At 40.7% G+C, this 20,557-nt stretch overlaps 1 protein-coding gene across 1 annotated transcript in view; it reads right to left on the minus strand.

Annotated features, from left to right (window-relative positions):
- Positions 1–20,249, minus strand: part of SPICE1 (spindle and centriole associated protein 1) — a 102,153-nt gene extending 81,904 nt beyond the window's left edge. The window contains exons 1-5 of the mRNA XM_010592948.3: positions 20,151–20,249; positions 17,330–17,377; positions 8,773–8,916; positions 1,797–1,899; positions 880–986 (exon numbers count right to left, since the gene is read on the minus strand). Coding sequence (XP_010591250.1) covers positions 880–986; positions 1,797–1,899; positions 8,773–8,916; positions 17,330–17,377; positions 20,151–20,249 — 501 coding nt within the window. The remainder of the gene's footprint in view (positions 1–879; positions 987–1,796; positions 1,900–8,772; positions 8,917–17,329; positions 17,378–20,150) is intronic.
- Between the last annotated feature and the right edge of the window lie 308 nt (positions 20,250–20,557).

Raw genomic sequence — 20,557 nt, forward strand, 5'->3', positions numbered from 1 at the left:
ATTCAGTATTCTTCGCCAACACCACAATTCAAAGGCATCAACTCTTCTTCAGTCTTCCTTACTCACTGTCCAGCTTTCACATGCATATGATGTGATTGAAAATACCATGGCTTGGGTCAGGCGCACCTTAGTCTTCAGGGTGACATCTTTGCTCTTCAACACTCTGAAGAGGTCCTTTGCAGAAGGACCTGGCAGTCTACTCCTGAAAAGCATTAGCTAGTGAAAACCTTATGAATAGCAGTGGAACATTAATAGATTAGAAGGAACTAATGTTTAATGAAAAAGCATATTCAAGGATAGTCGTTACATTATTTATCGTGGCACAGCAGGTAACAAGCCGATTCTTGCGAAAACCATATCAGATACATTCTATTCCCATTTGACAGCAACAAAAAACTACTCCGAGCCACGTCAGATATCTTAAGATCAAATAGCTGGTAAGCAGCAGAAGAGGAGCACAGATCCACTTGACTTCAAGGTGGGACGTGAAAAAGCGCCCTGCTGTCTCCGTAATGGTAGATGGTGGCACAGTCCTGTGGAGCCAACGGCCAGGGTTCAGTCTCTTCTCTGACACTAACTGGTTACGAGCCCTTAGACAAATCACTTAATTTTTGTGAGTCTTTTCTGAGTTTCTTCACCTGTTAAATGGAGATGTAATGGTAAATACCTCCTAAGTAAGCACTCAGGAAATGTTAGCCACTTTTACGCTCTCCTATAGTAACACAAACATCACTCATGAAAAGTGAGTAGGAGCATTTCTAGCAACCACAACTTTGCCTTTCTTGATATTTAAGCTTTTAAAAATTTTGCCATAATGCCTACCTCAGCTTAAACTTCAATTTTTGCTTGAGTACGGTGGCTGGGAACAGAGCACATTACCTGAGGGTCAATGACAGATTCACTCAGAATGGACTGGGTGACAGGGTCTTCGTTCACTACAATGGGACTCTGAGAGGAATCGGGAGCCATTGTCACATTCGGAAACCCTGCAAAGGAAAATAAGCCATAATGGTTTGGGTTCATTTCATTAAACTGACGCGGCAAGTGCTATGCACTGCCATAGGTTTGCACCACAAAGAAATCTAAAGCAATCACGTAGCTCACACTGACACAGCCTTACTACATTCTGGGCACCGCTGCAGATGCTTTTCCTATGTTAACTCGCTTTATCCTCACGAAACGCTATGAGGTAGGTACTATCCGGACCTTCATTTTACAGCATTAAACTGAAACTCAGAAGAAAGACACTAAGCAAGTTGCCCAGTTGCACTAACAAGTAACCAAGCCAGGATTCAAATATTAAACTAAAAACTAACGATCGGCTTGCTAGATTATGGTAACAATGTAGTATATGCACACTAAAATAAATAATTCTGTATATCTAACAAGAGGAAAAATTCCTTTTCAAGAGAGATTGATGGTGCTTTAGGTTTCAAACTAAGCTTTAATCAAATTATATATACAAATATTTTAATTATATGGTAATTTAGTATCAATAAACCAAAAAATGAGTCATATTTTATAATTTTGGAATGCTGTTCATTGCACCATAACATATTTTAATAGACAATAACAATTTACCTTTCCTTATCTGAGTAACTGGCAATAGTTATATTCATAGTTGAAAGCAAACACATTATAATAAATTCAAGCATAACAACCACAGAGACTATATACCCTAGAATACTTGTAACACAAATAATAAATGCCTGAGAAAGGATTTTAAATTCTAAATGCTCAGCTGCAGGCTACAGATAACAAGAAAAAGAAGCTTTTGTATGAATTGGCAAATTTACCTGTGCGCCGACGAGGAAAATCAACAAAAAGATCTTTTGCTGCAGCCATCAAATGATCAGATCTTTCCAATACATCCTGCATCTGGTATTGATCAGAAAGAATCTAGATGTGCGTGAATGATAAATATTATTAAAAAAATAAAAACAAAAACACTTTTCAAATTACAAAGGAGAAGTCCATACAGAGGCATAGAGCATGAAAACAAACACAGGCACCTACCTCCTTTTAAAAATCCTTCAGCGGCAGTATCATTAAGTACTCGTAGGTGCCACCACTTGCCTGTCAGTTTCTCTTACTAGCCTGTTGCTGTGATGCTAGAAGCTATGTCACCAGTGTTTCAAATACCAGCAGGGTCACCCATGGTGAACAGGTTTGAGAAGAGGTTCTAGACTAAGGCAGACTAAGAACAAGGACCTAGTGGTCTACTTCTGAGAAACTGGCCAATGAAAACCTTATGGACAGCAGAAGAACACTGTCTGGTATAGGGCCGGAAGATGAGCCCCTCAGGTTAGAAGGCACTCAAAATACAACTGGGGAAGAGCTGCCTCCTCAAAGCAGAGTCCACCTCACTAACATGTATGGAGTCAAGCTTTCAGGACCTTTATTTGTTGATGTGGCATGACTCACAATGAGAAGAAACAGCTGCAAATGTTCATTAATAATATGAATGTGGAATGCATGCCATAGGAATGAGGAAAATTGGAAGTCAACAAAAATGAAATATTGATCTTATCTAAGATCGATATCCTAGGCATCAGTGAGCTGAAATGGACTGGTATCAGCCACTTTGAATCAGACAATCACATGGTCTACTATGCCAGGAATGACAAACTGAAGACAATGGTGTCACATTCGTCGTCAGGAAGAACATTTCTAGATCTGTCCTGCCGTACAACGTTGTCAGTGATAGGACAATATCCACGTGGCTACAAGGAAGACCAGTTAACATGACTACTATTCAAATTTACGCGCCAACCACCAAGGCCAAAGAGGAAGAAATTAAAGATTTTTACCAACTTCTGCAGTCTGAAATTGATCAAACATGCAATCAAGAGGCACTGATAATTCCTGGCGATTGGAATGCAAAAGTTGGAAACAAAAAAGGATAAGTAGTTAGAAAATACGGCCTTGGTGACAGAAACTACGCTGGAGATTGCATGACAGAATTTTGCAAGACCAACGACTTCTTCACTGTGAATACCCTTTTTCAGCAACATAAAAGGAGCCTACACACGTGGACCTCACGAGATGGAATACACAGGAATCAAAATGACTACACCTGTGGAAAGAGATGATGGAGAAGCTCAATATCATCAGTCAGAACAAGGCCAGGGGCCGACTGCAGAAAAGACCATCAATTGCTCGTATGCTAGTTTGAGTTGAAGCTGAAGAAAATTAGAGCGAGTCCATGAGAGCCAAACTACAACATCGAGCATATCCCAACTATATTCAGATACCACCTCAAAAACAGATTTGACTCATTGAACACTAATGACCAAAGACCAGATGAGTTGTGAATGACATCAAGGATATGATACATGAAAAAAGTAATAGGTCATTAAAAAGACAGGAAAGAAAGAAAAGACCAAAATGGATGTCAGAAGAGACTGAAATTTTTTCTTGAATATAGCACACCTAAAGTGAACAGAAAAAATGACGAAGTATAAGAGCTGAACAGAAGATTTCAAAGGACAGCTCGAGAAGACAAAGTAAAGTACTATAACGGTATATGCAAAGACCTGGAGTTAGAAAACCAACAGGGAAGAGTACATTCGGCATTTCTCAAGCTGAAAGAACTGAAGAAAAAATTCAAGCCTCGAGTAGCAGTACTGAAGAATTCTATGGGGAAAAGAATGAAAGATGCAGGAAGCATCAAAAGAAAATGGAAGGAATACATAGAGTCACTGTACCAAAAAGAACTGGACAACGTTCAACCATTTCAAGAGGTGGCATGTAATCAAGAATCAACAGTACTGAAGGAAGAAGTCCAAGCTGCACTAGAGGCATTCGTGGAAAACGAGGCTCCAGGAATTGGTGGAATACCAGTTGAGATGTTTCAACAAACAGATGCAGTGCTGGAGGTGCTCACTCGTCTATGTCCAGAAATTTGGAAGACAGCTACCTGGCCAGCTGACTGGAAGAGATCCATATTTGCGCCCATTCCAAAAAAAGATGATCCAACAGAATGCAGAAACTATCAAACGATATCATTATATCACACGCCAGTAAGACTTTGCTGAAGGTCATTCCAAAGCAGTTGTAGTGGTACATCATGGCAGGGAACTGCCAGAAAGTCAGGCTGGATTCAGAAGAGGACGTGGAATCAGGGATATCACTCCCGATGTCAGGTGGGTCTTGGCTGAAAGCAGAGAATACCAGAAAGATGTTTACCTTTTATTGACCATGCCAATACATTTGCTTGTGTGGATCATAACAAATTATGGATAACACTGTGAAGAATGGGAATTCCAGAACACTTCATTGTGCTCATGAGGAACTTGTACATAGACCAAGAGGCAGTCGTTCCAACAGAACAAGGTGGTATTCCACGGTTTAAGGTCAGGAGAGGTATGCATCATGGTTTCATCCTTTCACCATACTTATCCAATCTGTATGCTGAGCAAATTAACCCAAGAAGTTGGACTACGTGAAGATCATGGCATCAGGGCTGGAGGAAGACTCATTAACAACCTATGATATGCAGATGACACAACCTTGCTTGCTGAAACCAAAGAGGACTTGAAGCACTTGCTGATGAAGATCAAAGACTACAGCCTTCAGTATGAATTGCACCTCAACATAAAGAAAACAAAAATCCTCACAACTGGATCATGATAAACGGACAAAAAACTGACATTGTCAAGGATTTCGTTCTACTTGGATCCACAATCAGCACCCATGAGAGCAGCAGTCAAGAAATCAAATGACATATTGCACTGGGCAAACCTGATGCAAAAGACCTCTTTAAAGTGTTAAAAAGCAAAGATGTCACTTTGAGGACTAAGGCATACCTGACCCAAGCCATGAAATTTCAATCACCTCACGTGCACGGCAAAGGTAGAGAATAAATAAGGAAGACTGAAGAAGAACTGACGCCTTTGAATTACGGTGTTGGCAAAGAATACTGAATGTACCATAGATTGTCAGAAGAACGAACAAGTCTGTCTTGGAAGGCGTACCGCCAGAATGCTCCTTAGAGGCAAGGATGGCGAGACTTTGTCTCACATACATTGGGCACGTTATTGGTAGGGAACAGTCTCTGGAGAAGAACATCATGCTTAGTAAAGTAGGAGGTCAGCAAAAAAGAGGAAGACCCTCAGTGAGATAGGCTGACACAGTGGCTACAACAATGGGATGGGCTCAAGCATAAACGACGACTGTGAGGATGGCGCAGGACAGGGCAGTGTGTCGTTTCACTCTGTTATAATAGGGTCACTATGAGTTGGAACCAACTCACCAGTACCTAATAACAAAAACTAGTAGATGAGGCTAATGTCATAATTAGTTGTTTTCAAATGATTGCCTATAAACCACACTAAAACATACATATTAAATCATGAGCCAGTACACACATACACACACACACACAGATACGTGTCACTGAAATAAAAGTTCCACAGAAACTGTATCTAACTCCATGAGAACCACTCAGATATTTTCTTTTTAATTTCTATTCTATTTCATTTTTTAAAATGATGGTTACAATTCACAAGCTTGATTTTACAATCTATTAAAGAGTCGTGATCCGCAGTTTGAAATACAGCGATTAAGAATATGAATCTTTGAGCTGTAAACTCAGAGGTATGAATCTCTGAACCAAAAACTCAGAGGTATTTCAACCACTAAAGTGATTTCGTAATACGCTAATGGGTCATGAGCCACAGCTTAAAACAACACGATGTAAAATGTAAGTTTGGGGAGATTAAACAGAAAGTGTATTGCTTCTGTTTTTATAAACCAGTCAGTTTTCTATACTGGAGAGGTGGGAACTCCAAAAATCATAGAAGTTCTATTTCTTATGTGCTTCCAACTTAGAAAATGTCAGAGTTGGCAAGGCCAAAGCCCAGAGTAAAAGTAAGTCACCTCCATCCACCACCACTAGGTGGCATCATTAAGTTGAAAGAGTCTCAAATCTGGAAACGGTGGGTTTCCAACACTGACTCAAATCAGTAAAACATCTGGTAACTATAAATAAAAAAAAAAAAATAGTCTTACCAGAATTCAGTTACCGTTTTAAGGCACCGAGAAAAAGCGCAAGAATCACATTCTTACTTTCTCTTCTTTTCCTATAGCCAAGCAAGTTGGTTCCATCGATGAGAACAAAGGTCCCGATTTGGTCCTTCCACAAAGAGGATCAACTTTGAAATGGTCTAAGGCCAAGAGCACATTTGGAGCCGGAAGACTGGGGTTCTAGGGCCAGTCAAGGGATACAAAGCAAAATCCAACTTCTTTAAGCTCAGTTTTCTGATGCGTAAATGGAGCTATGCCCACTTCCCCAAGCCCACAGGGGTGTTAGGGAGATGTGGACACTCTGAAAAACCATACAGCACTACAGAGATGTTTAAGAACGTAGTTAAAACCTACATGATGCCATGAACCAAATCTCTATCCCTGGTTAACTATCTTGCAAGTACCTGCAATGAGAGCTTAAGAAAGAGCATTAGTTGATCAGTGTCGTCTACCTTTATATTAGAAAAATTACGCCACGTGTATTTCCTAATGTAGTTTGAAGACTTTCTTATCTAAAAAAATAAGCACTGGCTTTGTCTCGAAATAACTAGATGCAATCGAAAGAAGCAGATGGTGGGGGAACAATCTTACTAATATGGAGACCTGAGACGAGTTATAATGAGGTCTCGAGTAAAACTGCTGCCCTTTGTTAGTCTCTGCCTGACTCCTTGGGGCAGGTGGTTTAAGTGGCCAAAACAGTGGACTGGCTTTCCTTTGCTCCTTCTAGATTGTTCTAGTACTCTTTTCTGATAAGGCACATCCTAATAGGTAAAGCCATCTCTGTAAACCCAACTGCATATACTGTTTCCCCAGGTGGGTTTACAGAGCACAAGGCCAAACTTAGGGTGGGGGTGTACACCCTGAGTTATCAATGGATCAGCTAAGTTCCCTGCAACAACGTCAGAAACCTGTCACGCCAGCCTTTTTATTCCATGATAACAGAAACCAGGAGGAATTGGGAGATTACAAAGACATCTGGGAAGTCAGTATAATTTTGGCATTTACAGTGTCTTTGTGAAAGGCTCCCTGTCTCTGAGTTAGACGTGGACCCTAATTTGCCTGACTCCCATAGCAGAGGTACATCACAAGCAAATGAAATCGAAGCTTCTGCCGGTCAAAGGGTTTTTCCCTTAACTTGTGCTAACCTAGGTTCCCGAGAGCTCCAGCTTTAGCGGGATGGGTCCTAATGGCTGATACACACTGATTAAACAGGACATGCTCAAGGGATCTTCTTCCTTTGGTCTAATCACATCCCTTAAACAAAGACATTATAAATTTAGCAATGTCAAAATAACAGATGCACGTATCCTTTGACTCAATAATTCTACTTCTCAGAATTTATCCTCAGACATGTACCCAAAAGCATATTCAAGAGTATTCATTACATTATTTATTATGGCAAGGCAGGAAACAGTCTGTGAGCAGAGACACTGCTACTTGTCCACCAATATCCCTTCTTCCACATTAAACTTGAGCCAAGTACACAGATGGATATCCCAGCCCTTGCAGGTGGGAACAGCCATGTGACAAAGTTCTGGTCAACGGGAGATGAGCCGGAACTTCTGGATGGTACACAAAAAGGAACAGCAGGCACTCTCTTTCCTGCTTCCTACTGGATGGAATAAACTGGAGGAAGCTGGAGCAGCCAGCCTGTCCTTGGAGATGGAAGCCATGTTATAAAGGACAGCAGGGCCACCTTACCTCTAAACTGTGTCCTAAGGAATAAATTTCTGTTTTGTTTAAACCACCATATTTTGGGGTCCCCCCACCAGATGTTTAAACTGTACTCTAATACACAATCTAAATATTCACCAATAAAGGACTGGATAAATTATGGTACACTTATGAGTCGGAATCAACTCGACAGCAACGGGTTATACACAAAAACAAAAAAATGAAACTCACTGTCTTATTTCCCATACTGTTTCTTGCTCCACAACACCTGATTATTTATCCAAATACCCCACGTCTGGCAAAAGGTTGAGCCAAAAACAGGGGGCTTACAAATCGGATAAACACACAGTTTTTTCCCAAAGTGATCCAAAAGCCCCGCTGTGAAACTGAGAAAAACAATTACAGTTGCTAGTGGTTAACAGCTACAGCTGCTAACCAAAAGGTCAGCAGTTCAAATCCACCAGGCACTCCTTGGAAACCATAGCGAGCAGTTCTACTCTGTCCTATAGGGTCACTATGAGTCGGAATCGATTTGACGGCAACAGGTTTGGTTTTGGATTTTGGTATACATATGTATGTGGAGCCCTGGTGGCGCAGTGGTTAAGAGCTCAGCTGACAACCAAAAGGTCAGCAAGTTGGAATCTACCAGCCGCTCCTTGGAAACCCTATGGGGCAGCTCTACTCTGTCCTATAGGGCACTATGAGTCAGAATCAACCAGACAGTAAAGGGCGTTTTTTTTTTTTAATGGGTTTATATGTATATGTAAGGCATTAACCATGTGCCAAGGACTGTACTTAACCACTTTACAAGTGTTATATCTCTGAAATCTCATTAACATGTTCAGACAAGTAATGTTATCTCCATCTTAAAGATGAGAAAATTAAGGCTGAGACATTAAACAACTTGTATAAGGCCACATAGCTGGTAAGCTGGGGAGAAATTCAAACCACCATACTACACCCTAATGGTCACTTTGCTGGTTTTTTTAGTCTCTCTAGAGTGTAAATGTGGGAAAAAGGGAGAGAAATCACCTTATTTTCCTTCTAAAAGATAATAAAGTTTAGCATTACCTCCTTCATGATAGCCAGCCTCCTTTTCTCAAGATTGGAAGCTTCTGGTTTCTGCTTCCTCCATTTTCTCTTTAAAGCTTTTTCTTGGAGTTCCCAGTGGGCTAATGCTCTATTCTTCGATTTGTGTATTTCATGACGACGCAACTACATAGGAAAAAAAAGTATTATGATATTTCAGGAACAAAGATGTAGCCGATTCAGATGGTGGGAGCCCACCATCTGGTCTAGTTCATCCATTTTTTTATTCCTTCTGGTCCAACATATATGTGTATTTATATATATTCACACTCAAATTTGTCAGTCCTCTAAGTTTTCAAAAATGATTTTAAAAAAAGTATTTAGAACTAGTAAGCTTAGCTAAAAAGCAAATAAAAAGTATCAATTTCTATTTCCTTTGTATAGGACTATCCAGTAAATCAGTGTTTTTCAAGCTGCAAGTTGGCACTCATTTAGTGGGGAGTAAAATCATTTTTTTTTTTTAATTTTAGATTTTAAAATTAGGAAAGATGTGCGTCAAGGCTGTATCCTTTCACCATATTTTTCACAATATTTTCAATCGCCTTGCATGCATGCAAAAGCTGGACAATGAATAAGAAAGATCAAAGAACAGATGCCTTTGAACCATGGTGTTGGCAAAGAATACTGAATATACCATGGACTGCCAGAAGAATGCACAAGTCTGTCCTGGAAGAAGTACAGCCAGAACGCTCCTTGGAAGCAAGGATGGTGAGATGCCATCTCACTTACTTTGGACATGTTATTAGGAGGGACCAGTTCCTGGAGAACATCATGCTTGGTAAAGCAGGTCAGTGAAAAAGAGGAAGGCCCTCAATGAGAGGGACTGACACAGTGGCTGCAACAATGGTCCCAAACACAGCAACGATTGTGAGGATGGCGCCAGACCAGGCTATGTTCCTTTCCACTGCACACAGGGTCACTATGAATGGGACCCAACTCCCTGGCATGTAACACTAGATTTTTTTCCTTAGTATAAGCTTCACTGAGATGTAACTCACATACCATAAAATTCACCCTTTTAAAGCATGCAATTTAGAGGTTTCTGGTATATTTGTAGAGTTGCATAACCATGACCAGAATTTAATTCCAGAACACTTTTCTCATCTCAAAGATAACCCCATAATCACCAGCAGTCCCTCCTCATTCTCCCCTTCCCCAGGCCCTGGCAGCCACTAATCTCCTTTCTGTCTCTACCGATTTGCCTTTTCTGGACGTTTATATTAATGGATTCATGCAGTATGTGTAGTCCCTCGTGACCAGCTTCTTTTACTTAGCGTACTGTTTTCAAGTTCATTCACGCCACACCACGTATCAGCACTTCACTCTTCTTTACTGCTGAATAATATTCCACTGTACGGATATACCACCTTTGTTTATCCATTCATCAGGTGATGGGCATTTGGGTCTTTTTTCGTTGCTGACTTTCTGGCAGTTCCCTGACAATGTACTGCTGCTGCTGCTTTTGAAATTACCGTCAACGAAATTTTGCTTGCATGTAATATTAATGAGACCGTTCAGTAAACTTCCACACTCTGTTGGCTCACCTCTGGGTTTCTACTTTTTGTTTATTACGAATAACGCTGTCACGGACACTTGTTTTCAAGCTGTTGTGCGGACATACGCTTCGCTTCCCTTGGGTGTGTCCCCGGAGTGGAACTGCTGGGTCCTGCAGTCACCGTGTTTAACATTTGGAGGGACTGCCAAACGGTTTTTGAGAAGCAGCTGCACCGTTTTATAATTTTATCAGCAACGTATCAGAGTTCCAATTTCCCCACATCTTCACCAACTCACCTAGTATCGTCTGTCACTTTGGTTTCAGTCTCCTTGTCATTGTCATGTGCCATCGAGTCGATCCTGACTCACAGGGAACCTACAGGGCAGAGCAGAACTGTGGACGCCCCAAGGGTTTCCAAGGAGTGGCTGGGGGATTTGAACTGCTGGCCTTTCCGTTAGCAGCTGAGCTCTTGACCACTACGTGACCAGGGCTCCTTAGTGGGTACCAAGTTGTTTTTTTAATTGTAGTTTTGATATGCACTTCCCTAATGACTAATGATGTAGAGTATCTATTCGTGTGCTTGGACTGGTCAACTGGTATTTCTGGTTTGGAGAAATGTCTACTCAAATCCTATGCTCATTTTCAAACTGGGTTATTTAGCTTTTTACTGTTGAGCTGTGAGAGCTCTTATGTATTCTTGATACAAGGCCCTTATCAGATACGTGATTTGTAAATATTTTCTTCCATTCTGTGGGTTTTATTTTCACTTTCTTGACAGTGTCCATTGAGGCACCAAAGATTGTAATTTTGATGAAGTCTAATTTGCCTCATCTTTCTTTGTTCATGCTTTGGTGATCTAAAGAAAACTACTGCCTAACACAGGGTGTAAAAATTTATTCCTATGTTTTCTTCTAAGAGTTTTAAAGTTTTAGTTTTTATATTTTGAGTTAATTTTCTTTATATGGTGTGAGATAGGGATACATCTTTATTGTCTTTCATGTGGATAGCCAAGTGTCTCAGCACTATTTGTTGAAGATAATTCTTTCCCCATTTAACTGTCTTGGCACCTTTGTTGAAAATCAACTGACCACAAATATAAGGGCTTATTTCTACTCAAATGACCTATATATCTATCTGTCTGTCCTTATGCCAGTACACCATGTCTTGATTACTATAGCTCTGCAGTAAGTTTCAAGTCCCACTCTTTGAAACTACCCCAAAGGTGGTATCTCCTCCGTACTGTTGCACTTACTACCTACATGAGGCACTGGGTAAATGCCGTCTAATGCCTATCATTTATCTCTATATGTGTATGCTTGATCTCCCTGGTCAGGCTGTTAATGCTTTGAGAGGCAGGGGCCACATCCATTACAACTTTGTGGATCTAATGGTTAATTCAGAGTCTTAATCACAGTAAAACCAAACCCACTGCTGTCGAGTCGATCCCGACTCATAGCGACCCTATAGGACAGAGGAGAACTACTGCCCCAGAGGGTTTCCAAGGAGGGCCTGGTGGATTCTAACTGCCAGCCTTCCGGTTAGCAGGCGTAGCACTTAACCACTACGCCACCAGGGTTTCCTTAATCATACTAGGTGCTCCCTAATTCTTGATTGAGGATAATAATGATACCTAATTAACTTAAAATTTTTTTGTTATGAAAATTTTCCAACTTACGTGAAGTAGAGATAGTAAAAATAACTCATATACCACTCATCTGGATTTAACAGTTATCAAGGTTTTGCCACGGTGGCTTCATGATCACACCCTTTTTCACTCGGCTGCACAAGCTTTAAGCAAATCCCGGACAACGTGCCATTCACTCTTTCGACACGCATTTTTAAATACGTGAACATTTTCTGACATAACCACAATGCCATTATCACACCTAACAAAAGTAACAAAAATTCTTTGGTATTAGTGAATACTCACTACACATTCAAATTTCCCTGATTGCCTCAAAAATGTCATTTTCAGTTTGTATGAATCAGAATCCAAATAGAGTTCTTATATAATACTCAATTTTTAGTCTCTTAATGGACTGACTTCTTATTACCTGGTAAAAACTCAGCAGAGTATTTTATTAGGCGACATAGGGATTTTGTTAGTATTACAGAATTTATAAAGCCAAATGTTTGCTTTTACCCTTTAACCACCTCAGTGAACTCCTACAAATCTTAATACCACTGGCTCTCATTTCTGCTTCTGCTTTAGGACCTCTGCTTCCCTGGATTTTTACACCTCCCATGTCCCACTTCCACATGACACCATCGGCAAGGCTATAAAAATGCTGCCCTGTTATCTGTGGCAACGATGTGATTTTCATGAAATGGGTGTGATTTACACCTAAGGCGACTCAGTGGTTTTGCCTGTTTAACCTTGAGCTCAGTAAGCGTGTGTCTGTTTATATAACTGCATACGTAACCAAAAAGTTTAATGAAACAATTCTTAACTTTATTACCAAAGCGTGCTCTTATATTTTCTATTCTCCATTCCATTTTATTAAAAACATGCTGATTTTCACCTGCTAATTGATTTTAAACCAAAATCACCAGCTGCTGTTAATTATGACTCATGGTGACCCTGTGTGTGTCCGAGTAGAACTGTGCTCAATAAGGTTTTCAATGGCTGATTTTTTAGAAGATTGCTAGGACTTTCTTCCAAGGAGCCTCTGGGAGGACCTGAAGCTCCAACCTTTCACTTAGCAACCAAATGTGTTCACCGTTTGCACCCATCTAAAAACTCCCAAATTGATTTTGTTGTTGTTGTTCGGTACTGTCTGGCTGGTTCTGACTCACAGCAACCCCAAGTACAACAGAACAAAACACTGCCTGGTCTTGTGCCATCCTCAGTCATTACCATGCTTAAGCCAGCCCATTGTTGGAGCCACTGTGTGTCAATCCATCTCGTTGAGGGTCTTCCTCTTTTTCACTGACTTCTACTTTACCAAGCATGATGTCCCTCTCCAGGAGGCTGGTCCTTCCGGATAACATGTCCAAAGTACATGAAATGAAGGCTTCTAAAGAGCATTCTGGCTGTGCTTCTTCCAAGACAGATTTGTTTGTTCTTCTCATGGTCCATGGTATATTCAACACTCTTTGACAACACCATAATTCAAATGCATCAATTCCGTAGTCTTTCTTATTCATTGTCCAGCTTTCACCTGCAATATGAGGCAATTGAAAACACCACGGTATACTCTGGAGTCAGGTACACCCTAGTCCTCAAAGCAACATCTTTGCTTTTTGACACTTTAAATAGGTCCTTTGCAGCAGATCCGCCCAATGCAATACGTCATTTGATTTCTCAACTGCTGCTTCCATGGGCGTTGATTTGAGAATCCAAGTAAAACTAAGTCCTTGACAATGTCAATATTGTCTCCATTTATCATGATGTTGCTTCTTGGTCCAGTTGTGAGGATTTTTGTTTTCTTTATGTTGAGGTGTAATCCATACTGAAGCTTGTAGTCTTTGATCTTCATCAGTAAATGATTCAAATCCTCTTCATTATCAACAAGCAAGGTTGTGTCACCTGCATATCGTAGGTTGTTGATAAGCCTTACATCAATCCTGATGCTGCATTCTTCTTCCTATAGCCCAGCTTCTTGGATTATTTCCTCAGCGTACAGACTGAATACGTATGGCGAAAAGATAAAACCCTGACATATACTTTTCCTGATTTTTAAACCATGCACTATCTCCTTGTTCTGTTTGAACAACTGCCTCTTGGTCTATGTACAGGTTCTACATGGGCACAATTAAGTGTTTTGGAATTCCCGTTCTTCACAGTGTTATTCGTAATTTGTTATGATCCACACAGATGAATTCCTTTGCATAGTTGATAAAGCACAAATAAATACCTTTGTGGTATTCTCTGCTTTCAGCCAAGGTCCATCTAACACCCATAATGATATCCCTAGTTCCACATTCTCTTCTGAATCCAGCTTGACTTTTTGGCAGTTCCCTGTCAATGTACTGCTGCAACCATTTTTTAAATTATCTTCTGCAAAATTTCACTTGATATTAATGATATTGTTCAATAATTTCCACATTCCCTTGGATCACCTTTCTTTGGAATAGGCATGTATATGGTTCTCTTGCAGCCAGTTGGCCAGGTAGCTATCTTCCAAATTTCTTGGCATAGACAAGTGAGCACTTTCAACACTGCATCCGTTTGTGGACATATCTCAATTGGTATTCCATCAACTCCTGGAGTCTTGTTTTTCACCAATGCCTTCGTGTAGCTTGGGCTTCTTCCTTCAGTACCATCGGTTCCTGATCATATGCCACCTCCTGAAACAGCTGAATGTCACCCAATTCTTTTTGACCAACAGAACCTTCTATTTCATTTATTTCTTTTGATGCTTCCTACATCATTCGATTTATTGTCCATCCAAAAAACCAAACCCGTTGCTGTCAAGTTGATCCCAACTCATAGCTATCCTACAGAACAGAGTAGAGCTGCCCCATTGGGTTTCCAAGGAGTGGCTGGTGGATTCGAGCTGCCGACCTTTTGGTTAGCAGCCGAGCTCTTAACCACTGTGCCACCAGGGCTCCTTTTTTTCCCATAGAATCCTTCAATATCGCACCTTGAGGCTTGAATTACTCCTTCAGTTCTTTCAGCTTGAGAAATGCTGAACGTGTTCTTCCTTTTTGGTTTTCTAACTCCAGGTTTTTGCACATTTCATTACAATGTGTTACTTTGTCTTCTCCAGCCATCCTTTGAAATCTTCTGTTCAGCTCTTTTACTTCATTGTTTCTTCCATTTGCTTCACCTACTCTTCATTCAAGAGCAAATTTCACAGTCTCTTCAGACATGTTTTATTCTTTTCTTTCTTATCTTTTTAATAACATTATGCTTTCTTCATGTGAACGACCTTGATGTCTTACCACAACTCATCTGGTCGTTGGTCATTAGTGTTCAACAAGTAAAGCTATTCTTCAGATGATCTCTAAATTCAGGTGGGATATACTCAAGGTTATACTTAGGCTCTCTTGTGGACTTGTTTTAATTTTCTTCAGCTTCATCTTGAACTTGCATATTAGCAGTTGATTGTTCCACAGCCCCTGACTTGACTGATATTGAGCTTCTCCATCATCTCTTTCCACAGAAGTAATCGTTTGATTCCTGTGTATTCCATCTGGCGAGATCCCTGTGTATAGTCAACTTTTATGTTGCGGAAAAAGTTATTTCCAATAAGTAAGTCATCGGTCTTACAAAATTCTATCATGCAATCTCCAAGGCCATATTTCTATCACCAAGGCCATATTTCTATCACCAAGGCCATATTTTCCAACTGCTGATCTTCCTGTCTGTTTCCAGCTTCCATACTCCTAACACCAGTAATTATCAATGCATCTTGATTACATGTTTGATCAATTTAAACTACGGAAGTTGGTAAAAATCTTCAATTTCTTCATCTTTGGCCTTAGTATGCAAATTTGAATAGTCGTATGTAAGGATATTATCCTATCACTGACAGTGCTGTATTTCAGGATAGATCTTGAGATGCTCTTTGTGATTATGAATGTGTCACCACTCCTCTTCAGTATGTCATTTCCAGCATAGTACACCATGGGATTGTCCAATTCAAAATGGCCAATACCAGTCATTACAGCTCACTAACGCATACGATATAGATCTTTAAGTGTCCCATTTCATTTCTGACAACTTCCAATTTTCCTTGATTCATACTTAGTACATTCCACGTTCCAATTATTAATGGATGTTTGTAGCTGTTTCTTCTCATTTTGAATCACGCCACATCAGCAAATGAACGTCCCAGAAGCTTGATTCCATCCACATCATTAAGGTTGCTTTACTTTGAGAAAACCGCTCCTCTCCAGTTGTATTCTGAGTGCCTTCCAACCTGAGGGGCTCAACTTCCGGCACTACATCAGACAGTGTTCTGCTGCTCTCCGTAAGGTTTTCACTGGCCAGTTTTTTCAGAAGTAGATCACCAGGTCCTTCTTCCTAGTCTGTCTTAGTCTGGAAGCTCTGCTGAAACCTGTCCACCATGGGTGACCCTGTTGGTGTTTAAAATACAGGTAGCAGAGCTTCCTGCATCACAGCAACACGCAAGCCACCACAGTACAACAAACTGACAGATGAGTGGTGGCAAAAAAAATCTACAGCAGAAACAAAAAAAAATTAGTAGGGCTTGAACTGGAATTAAGAAACAAGTAAAATACAGATAGGTAGTGGGGAAAGTAAGGAAAGCAATCCAAGTAAAGAAAAGAGGTTGAAAATAGCATGAATAGGGGCTCAGAAGTAGGACATATGGCTTGTTCAAGGGATAAATTATTACATTGACTAGACCAGTTTGTATAGGGAAATAATAGCCAATAATGCTCTACATTAGATAAATGGTAGACAGACAGATAGACAGACAGACAGACAGATAGATACAGAGCAATACTGAAGTAGAAAGATCTGGACTGTAAATCTAACCTATCTAATGAAAATCCCATAATGCTAACTGATATTCTTAGCTAAAATGAGTGTGTTTAGAAGATATGCTTTTCCATTTTGTACAAGCATGACTGTTGTTAGTTGTTGCCCAGTCAGCTCCAACTCACAGCAACCTTATGTATAAGGTTGGTCCTGTGCCATCTTCATGATCATCAGTATGTTTTAGTCCACTACTGCGGCTCTTGTGTACTGCCTTCTAATCTAATAGGCACTTTTTAGGACAATATTCTGTTGGGATTCCTAAGGTTTTCACTGACTAACTTTCAGAAGTAGATCACCAGGCCCTTCTTTCTAGTCTGTCTTAGTCTGGAAGCTCTGCTGAAACCTTTTCACCGTGGGCAACCCTGCTGATATTTGAGATACTGGTGGTACAGCTTCCAGCATTCTAGCAACACACAAGCCACCGCAGTAGGTTAAACTGTCAGAGAGGAGGCGACTATGTAATCATAAACAGAACTAAATGTCACTGAACTTCCAGGAATTTCTTATGGTTTCTATTCTGAAGGCTAGAAACCAAATAGCAAAAAAAAAAAAAAAACCTGAACAAACTAGTTAACTTTTGCTATTAAACTTACCAGACCTTCAGGACTTGCCCGATGGACTGTTAGATCATTCACAGTATCCTGCAAAAAAAGACGATCTTTAAAAAGAAAAGTTTTCTCTTTTTGTTTTCTAGCATGTACTGCACTTAATGTATGAAAAGGGATTCAAAATTCTGGGACCAGAGAGTCCTGCTTTCCAGGAAACAGTATTTTCAATTTAAATATTAACACAGGTGATTTTTAGGAGTCTGACAGAAAATAAGCACTAAATCCACCAAGCAGGTACACATTAGATTAAAACAACGAATGTGACAAGGTAGAAGCCCTGGTGGCATGAGCACCCAGTTGCTTACAGAAAGGTCAGTGGTCTAAGACCACCGGCTGCTCTGAGGGAGAAAGCTGTGGCAGTCTGCTTCCAGAAAGACCACAGCCTTGGAAGCCCTACGGGGCAGTTCTACGCGGTCCTACAGGGTCGCTACGAGGCAGACTCAACCTGCCAGCAATGGGTTTGGTTTTTTATAACAAGGTAGCATGTAAGTCAAAATGAGTAAGCTTAACTAAAGCTTTACTTCCCAAACTGTATTTCATGGAGTCCCAGGGTTCCAAGAGGCAAGTCTAAAGATTTCTCAAGTGTGGTCACTGTAACTCACGCCCAGTCACCACTGAGTCAATTCCGATTCACGGTGACAGCGTTATGTGTCAGAGTAGAGCTGTGCTCCACAGGGTTTTCAGTGGCTGTATTTTTGGAAGCTAATCACCAGGCCTTCTTCCAAGGCACCCCTGGGTAGACTCAAACCTCCAACCTTTCAGTTAGCAGCCGAGGGCATTAGCCATTTACACCACCCAAGGTCTCCATGGTCACAACAGAGTGGTTCAGTTTGTGTCCATACAGACACGTTAAGGATAAAACCAAAACCAAACCCGCACTGCGGTTAAGACGATGCTGACTTATACCGACCCTACAGGGCAGAGTAGAACTGCCCCATGGTGTTTCCAAGGACTGCCTGGTGGATTCGAACTGCTGACCTTTTGGTTAGCAGCTGTAGCTCTTAGCCATTACACCATCAGGGTTTCCACCTTAAGCACAGAAGCCACCATAATGACAGATGAGGTTCCGGGGCACTGTATCGTTTCAAAACATTTGGAAATAGCCACTCAAGTCAAAGAGGCATTTGACCAACGTGGCAGGGCCACCATGTTTCACAACTCCAGGAGGTGTCATTAACATCTCAGTAAATAGGAACTCCTGGAATTGTGCAGTGCACAGCCTCACCACTCTAAGCAGTGCCTTGCCAGTGTGAATTCAGCCATTCTGCTACCCAGATGTAGGAAGGCAGGAAACAAAACAGGTTAGAGTTTACTTCTAAGTGATGATAAATACAAAGAAAACTGCATCTTGTGAAACAGCTTCTGATACACTAAAAGACCCAACGTTTGGGCCATGGTTTAGATCTGGCTCAAGTCTTTGCTACACTAAAAGTTAGCCCTCTAACATTTATGTACAAAAGAACAAGGCACGAATACAAGGTAATGAGAATTGTTTTAAATAACGACCATAATAAAATCCAGGCATACAAGTAAGTGGTATGCCTGGAATTTGTTCCCATGGGGGAAGAGATAATAATTTCATTAGTGTTGCTTACAACTGTTTTCAACAGGATTTCCCTTCAAGCTAATTTACAAGCCATTCAAGAAAATATCTTGTTTCAAAACAGTATTGTTCAGCTTGATTTCTCCTTCATCATTCACCAGACTTCACACCATGTAACTTCTGACTCCTTCCCTAGATCAGTACACCTTCAAAAAATGAAGATTTTTTCCAGCATGGAAGAAAAGAAAAAGTAAATGAGGAAGGCTATGAACGCAATTTCAAATGATGGGTTTCATTACGTTTTGAGCTACAAAGCGTATCAGAATAAATACTGCACTTCCGAAAGTGACGAGTGTCAAGTAGACAATACTTATCACGTGCTTTTTTTTTTTCCTTTTAATCAGTCATTTCCTTAGTCACACCCTTATATTTTAGAGCCAATTTGGTGACAACAAGACAATCTAAGCACAGAGAAGTCCCACTGCCCCATCTCTAGCTGCTAGCAGTTTGCCAAGGGTATCTGGCTAATGTGGTTGGCCACAACCCGGAAGGTTCCAAGTCAAAACAATCCCTGAGATACCAGGCTAGTTCCTGACTTACCCTCCACGTGGAAAGTGAAGGGACTTCCCGGTCTAAACCAAAGTACTAGGCTGCAAGAGATATACGTCCCCTTGGTAATGGTATGGGGCATTCAGGCTAGGAATCCGGGATCATATGACCCAAAGGCACTTGAGACGTGTGTTGTATCTCAAGAAGAACCTTTGTACTGAAATTGATCAGCCTCTGGATGGGAACAACAAACAATCTAAGGGGTAAGAAAGTAAGGATCACCCACTTTTTCACCCAAAATGCCAATCATATGACTAGGGTATCACTGATTGCTCTGGGCAAGCCTATAAAAGGTACCAAAAATTTCAGACTTCAGTGATCATGTTAGCTAAAGTTGCCCTAAAGCAGTCAGTTTTCAGCCAAAGCTGAGAAGGGGGACTTTTTTCTTTTAAAGACACACTGCACACCCACTTAAGATTCCAATTCATCAGAAGGGGTAGGCGTGATAGCCTAGATACGTGTGTTCTAAAAAAGCTCCCCAAAGGATTCTGTTCTTCCCTCCCAGGCCTACGATGTAAATGTCTGGAAACCCATTCTGCCCTATTACATGCTGAGCCTCATTCGAAGCACTGTTTGAATGACCTGAGCCATGTTGCCATGTTACTACTGGTCCAGAATAATGTTACAATGTTATATTATCCCACCTAGACTTACATCCCATTCTTGCTTCACTGAAGGTTTCTTCTTCTTCACTTTCAGTACTTTTCTTCCCCCTCCCCGGGGACCATAACGGTTCACTCTGACCAACGACATCTAGGAGTAACAGTCACAGTAAATTTTTAAAATACAAGAAAAAGTAATAATTAAGCACCACCAAAGGGGGAAAAAGACACTTAGGAAATATAAAATAAATCTTGATATGTCAGAAGAAAAATGTATAACTAAAGGAACCAAAAAAACCAAACTCAAACCCATTGCCATCAAGTCGATTCTGATTCATAGTGACCCCAAAGGACAGAGTAGAACTGCCACACAGGGCTTCCAAGGTGCAGCTGGTGGATTCCAACTGCTGGCCTTTTGGTTAGCAGCCAAGCTCTTAGCCACTGCACAACAAAAAAACA

The sequence above is a fragment of the Loxodonta africana genome, chromosome 1, assembly GCF_030014295.1.
Source record: "Loxodonta africana isolate mLoxAfr1 chromosome 1, mLoxAfr1.hap2, whole genome shotgun sequence".
In the NCBI taxonomy this organism is placed as follows: Eukaryota; Metazoa; Chordata; class Mammalia; order Proboscidea; family Elephantidae; genus Loxodonta; species Loxodonta africana.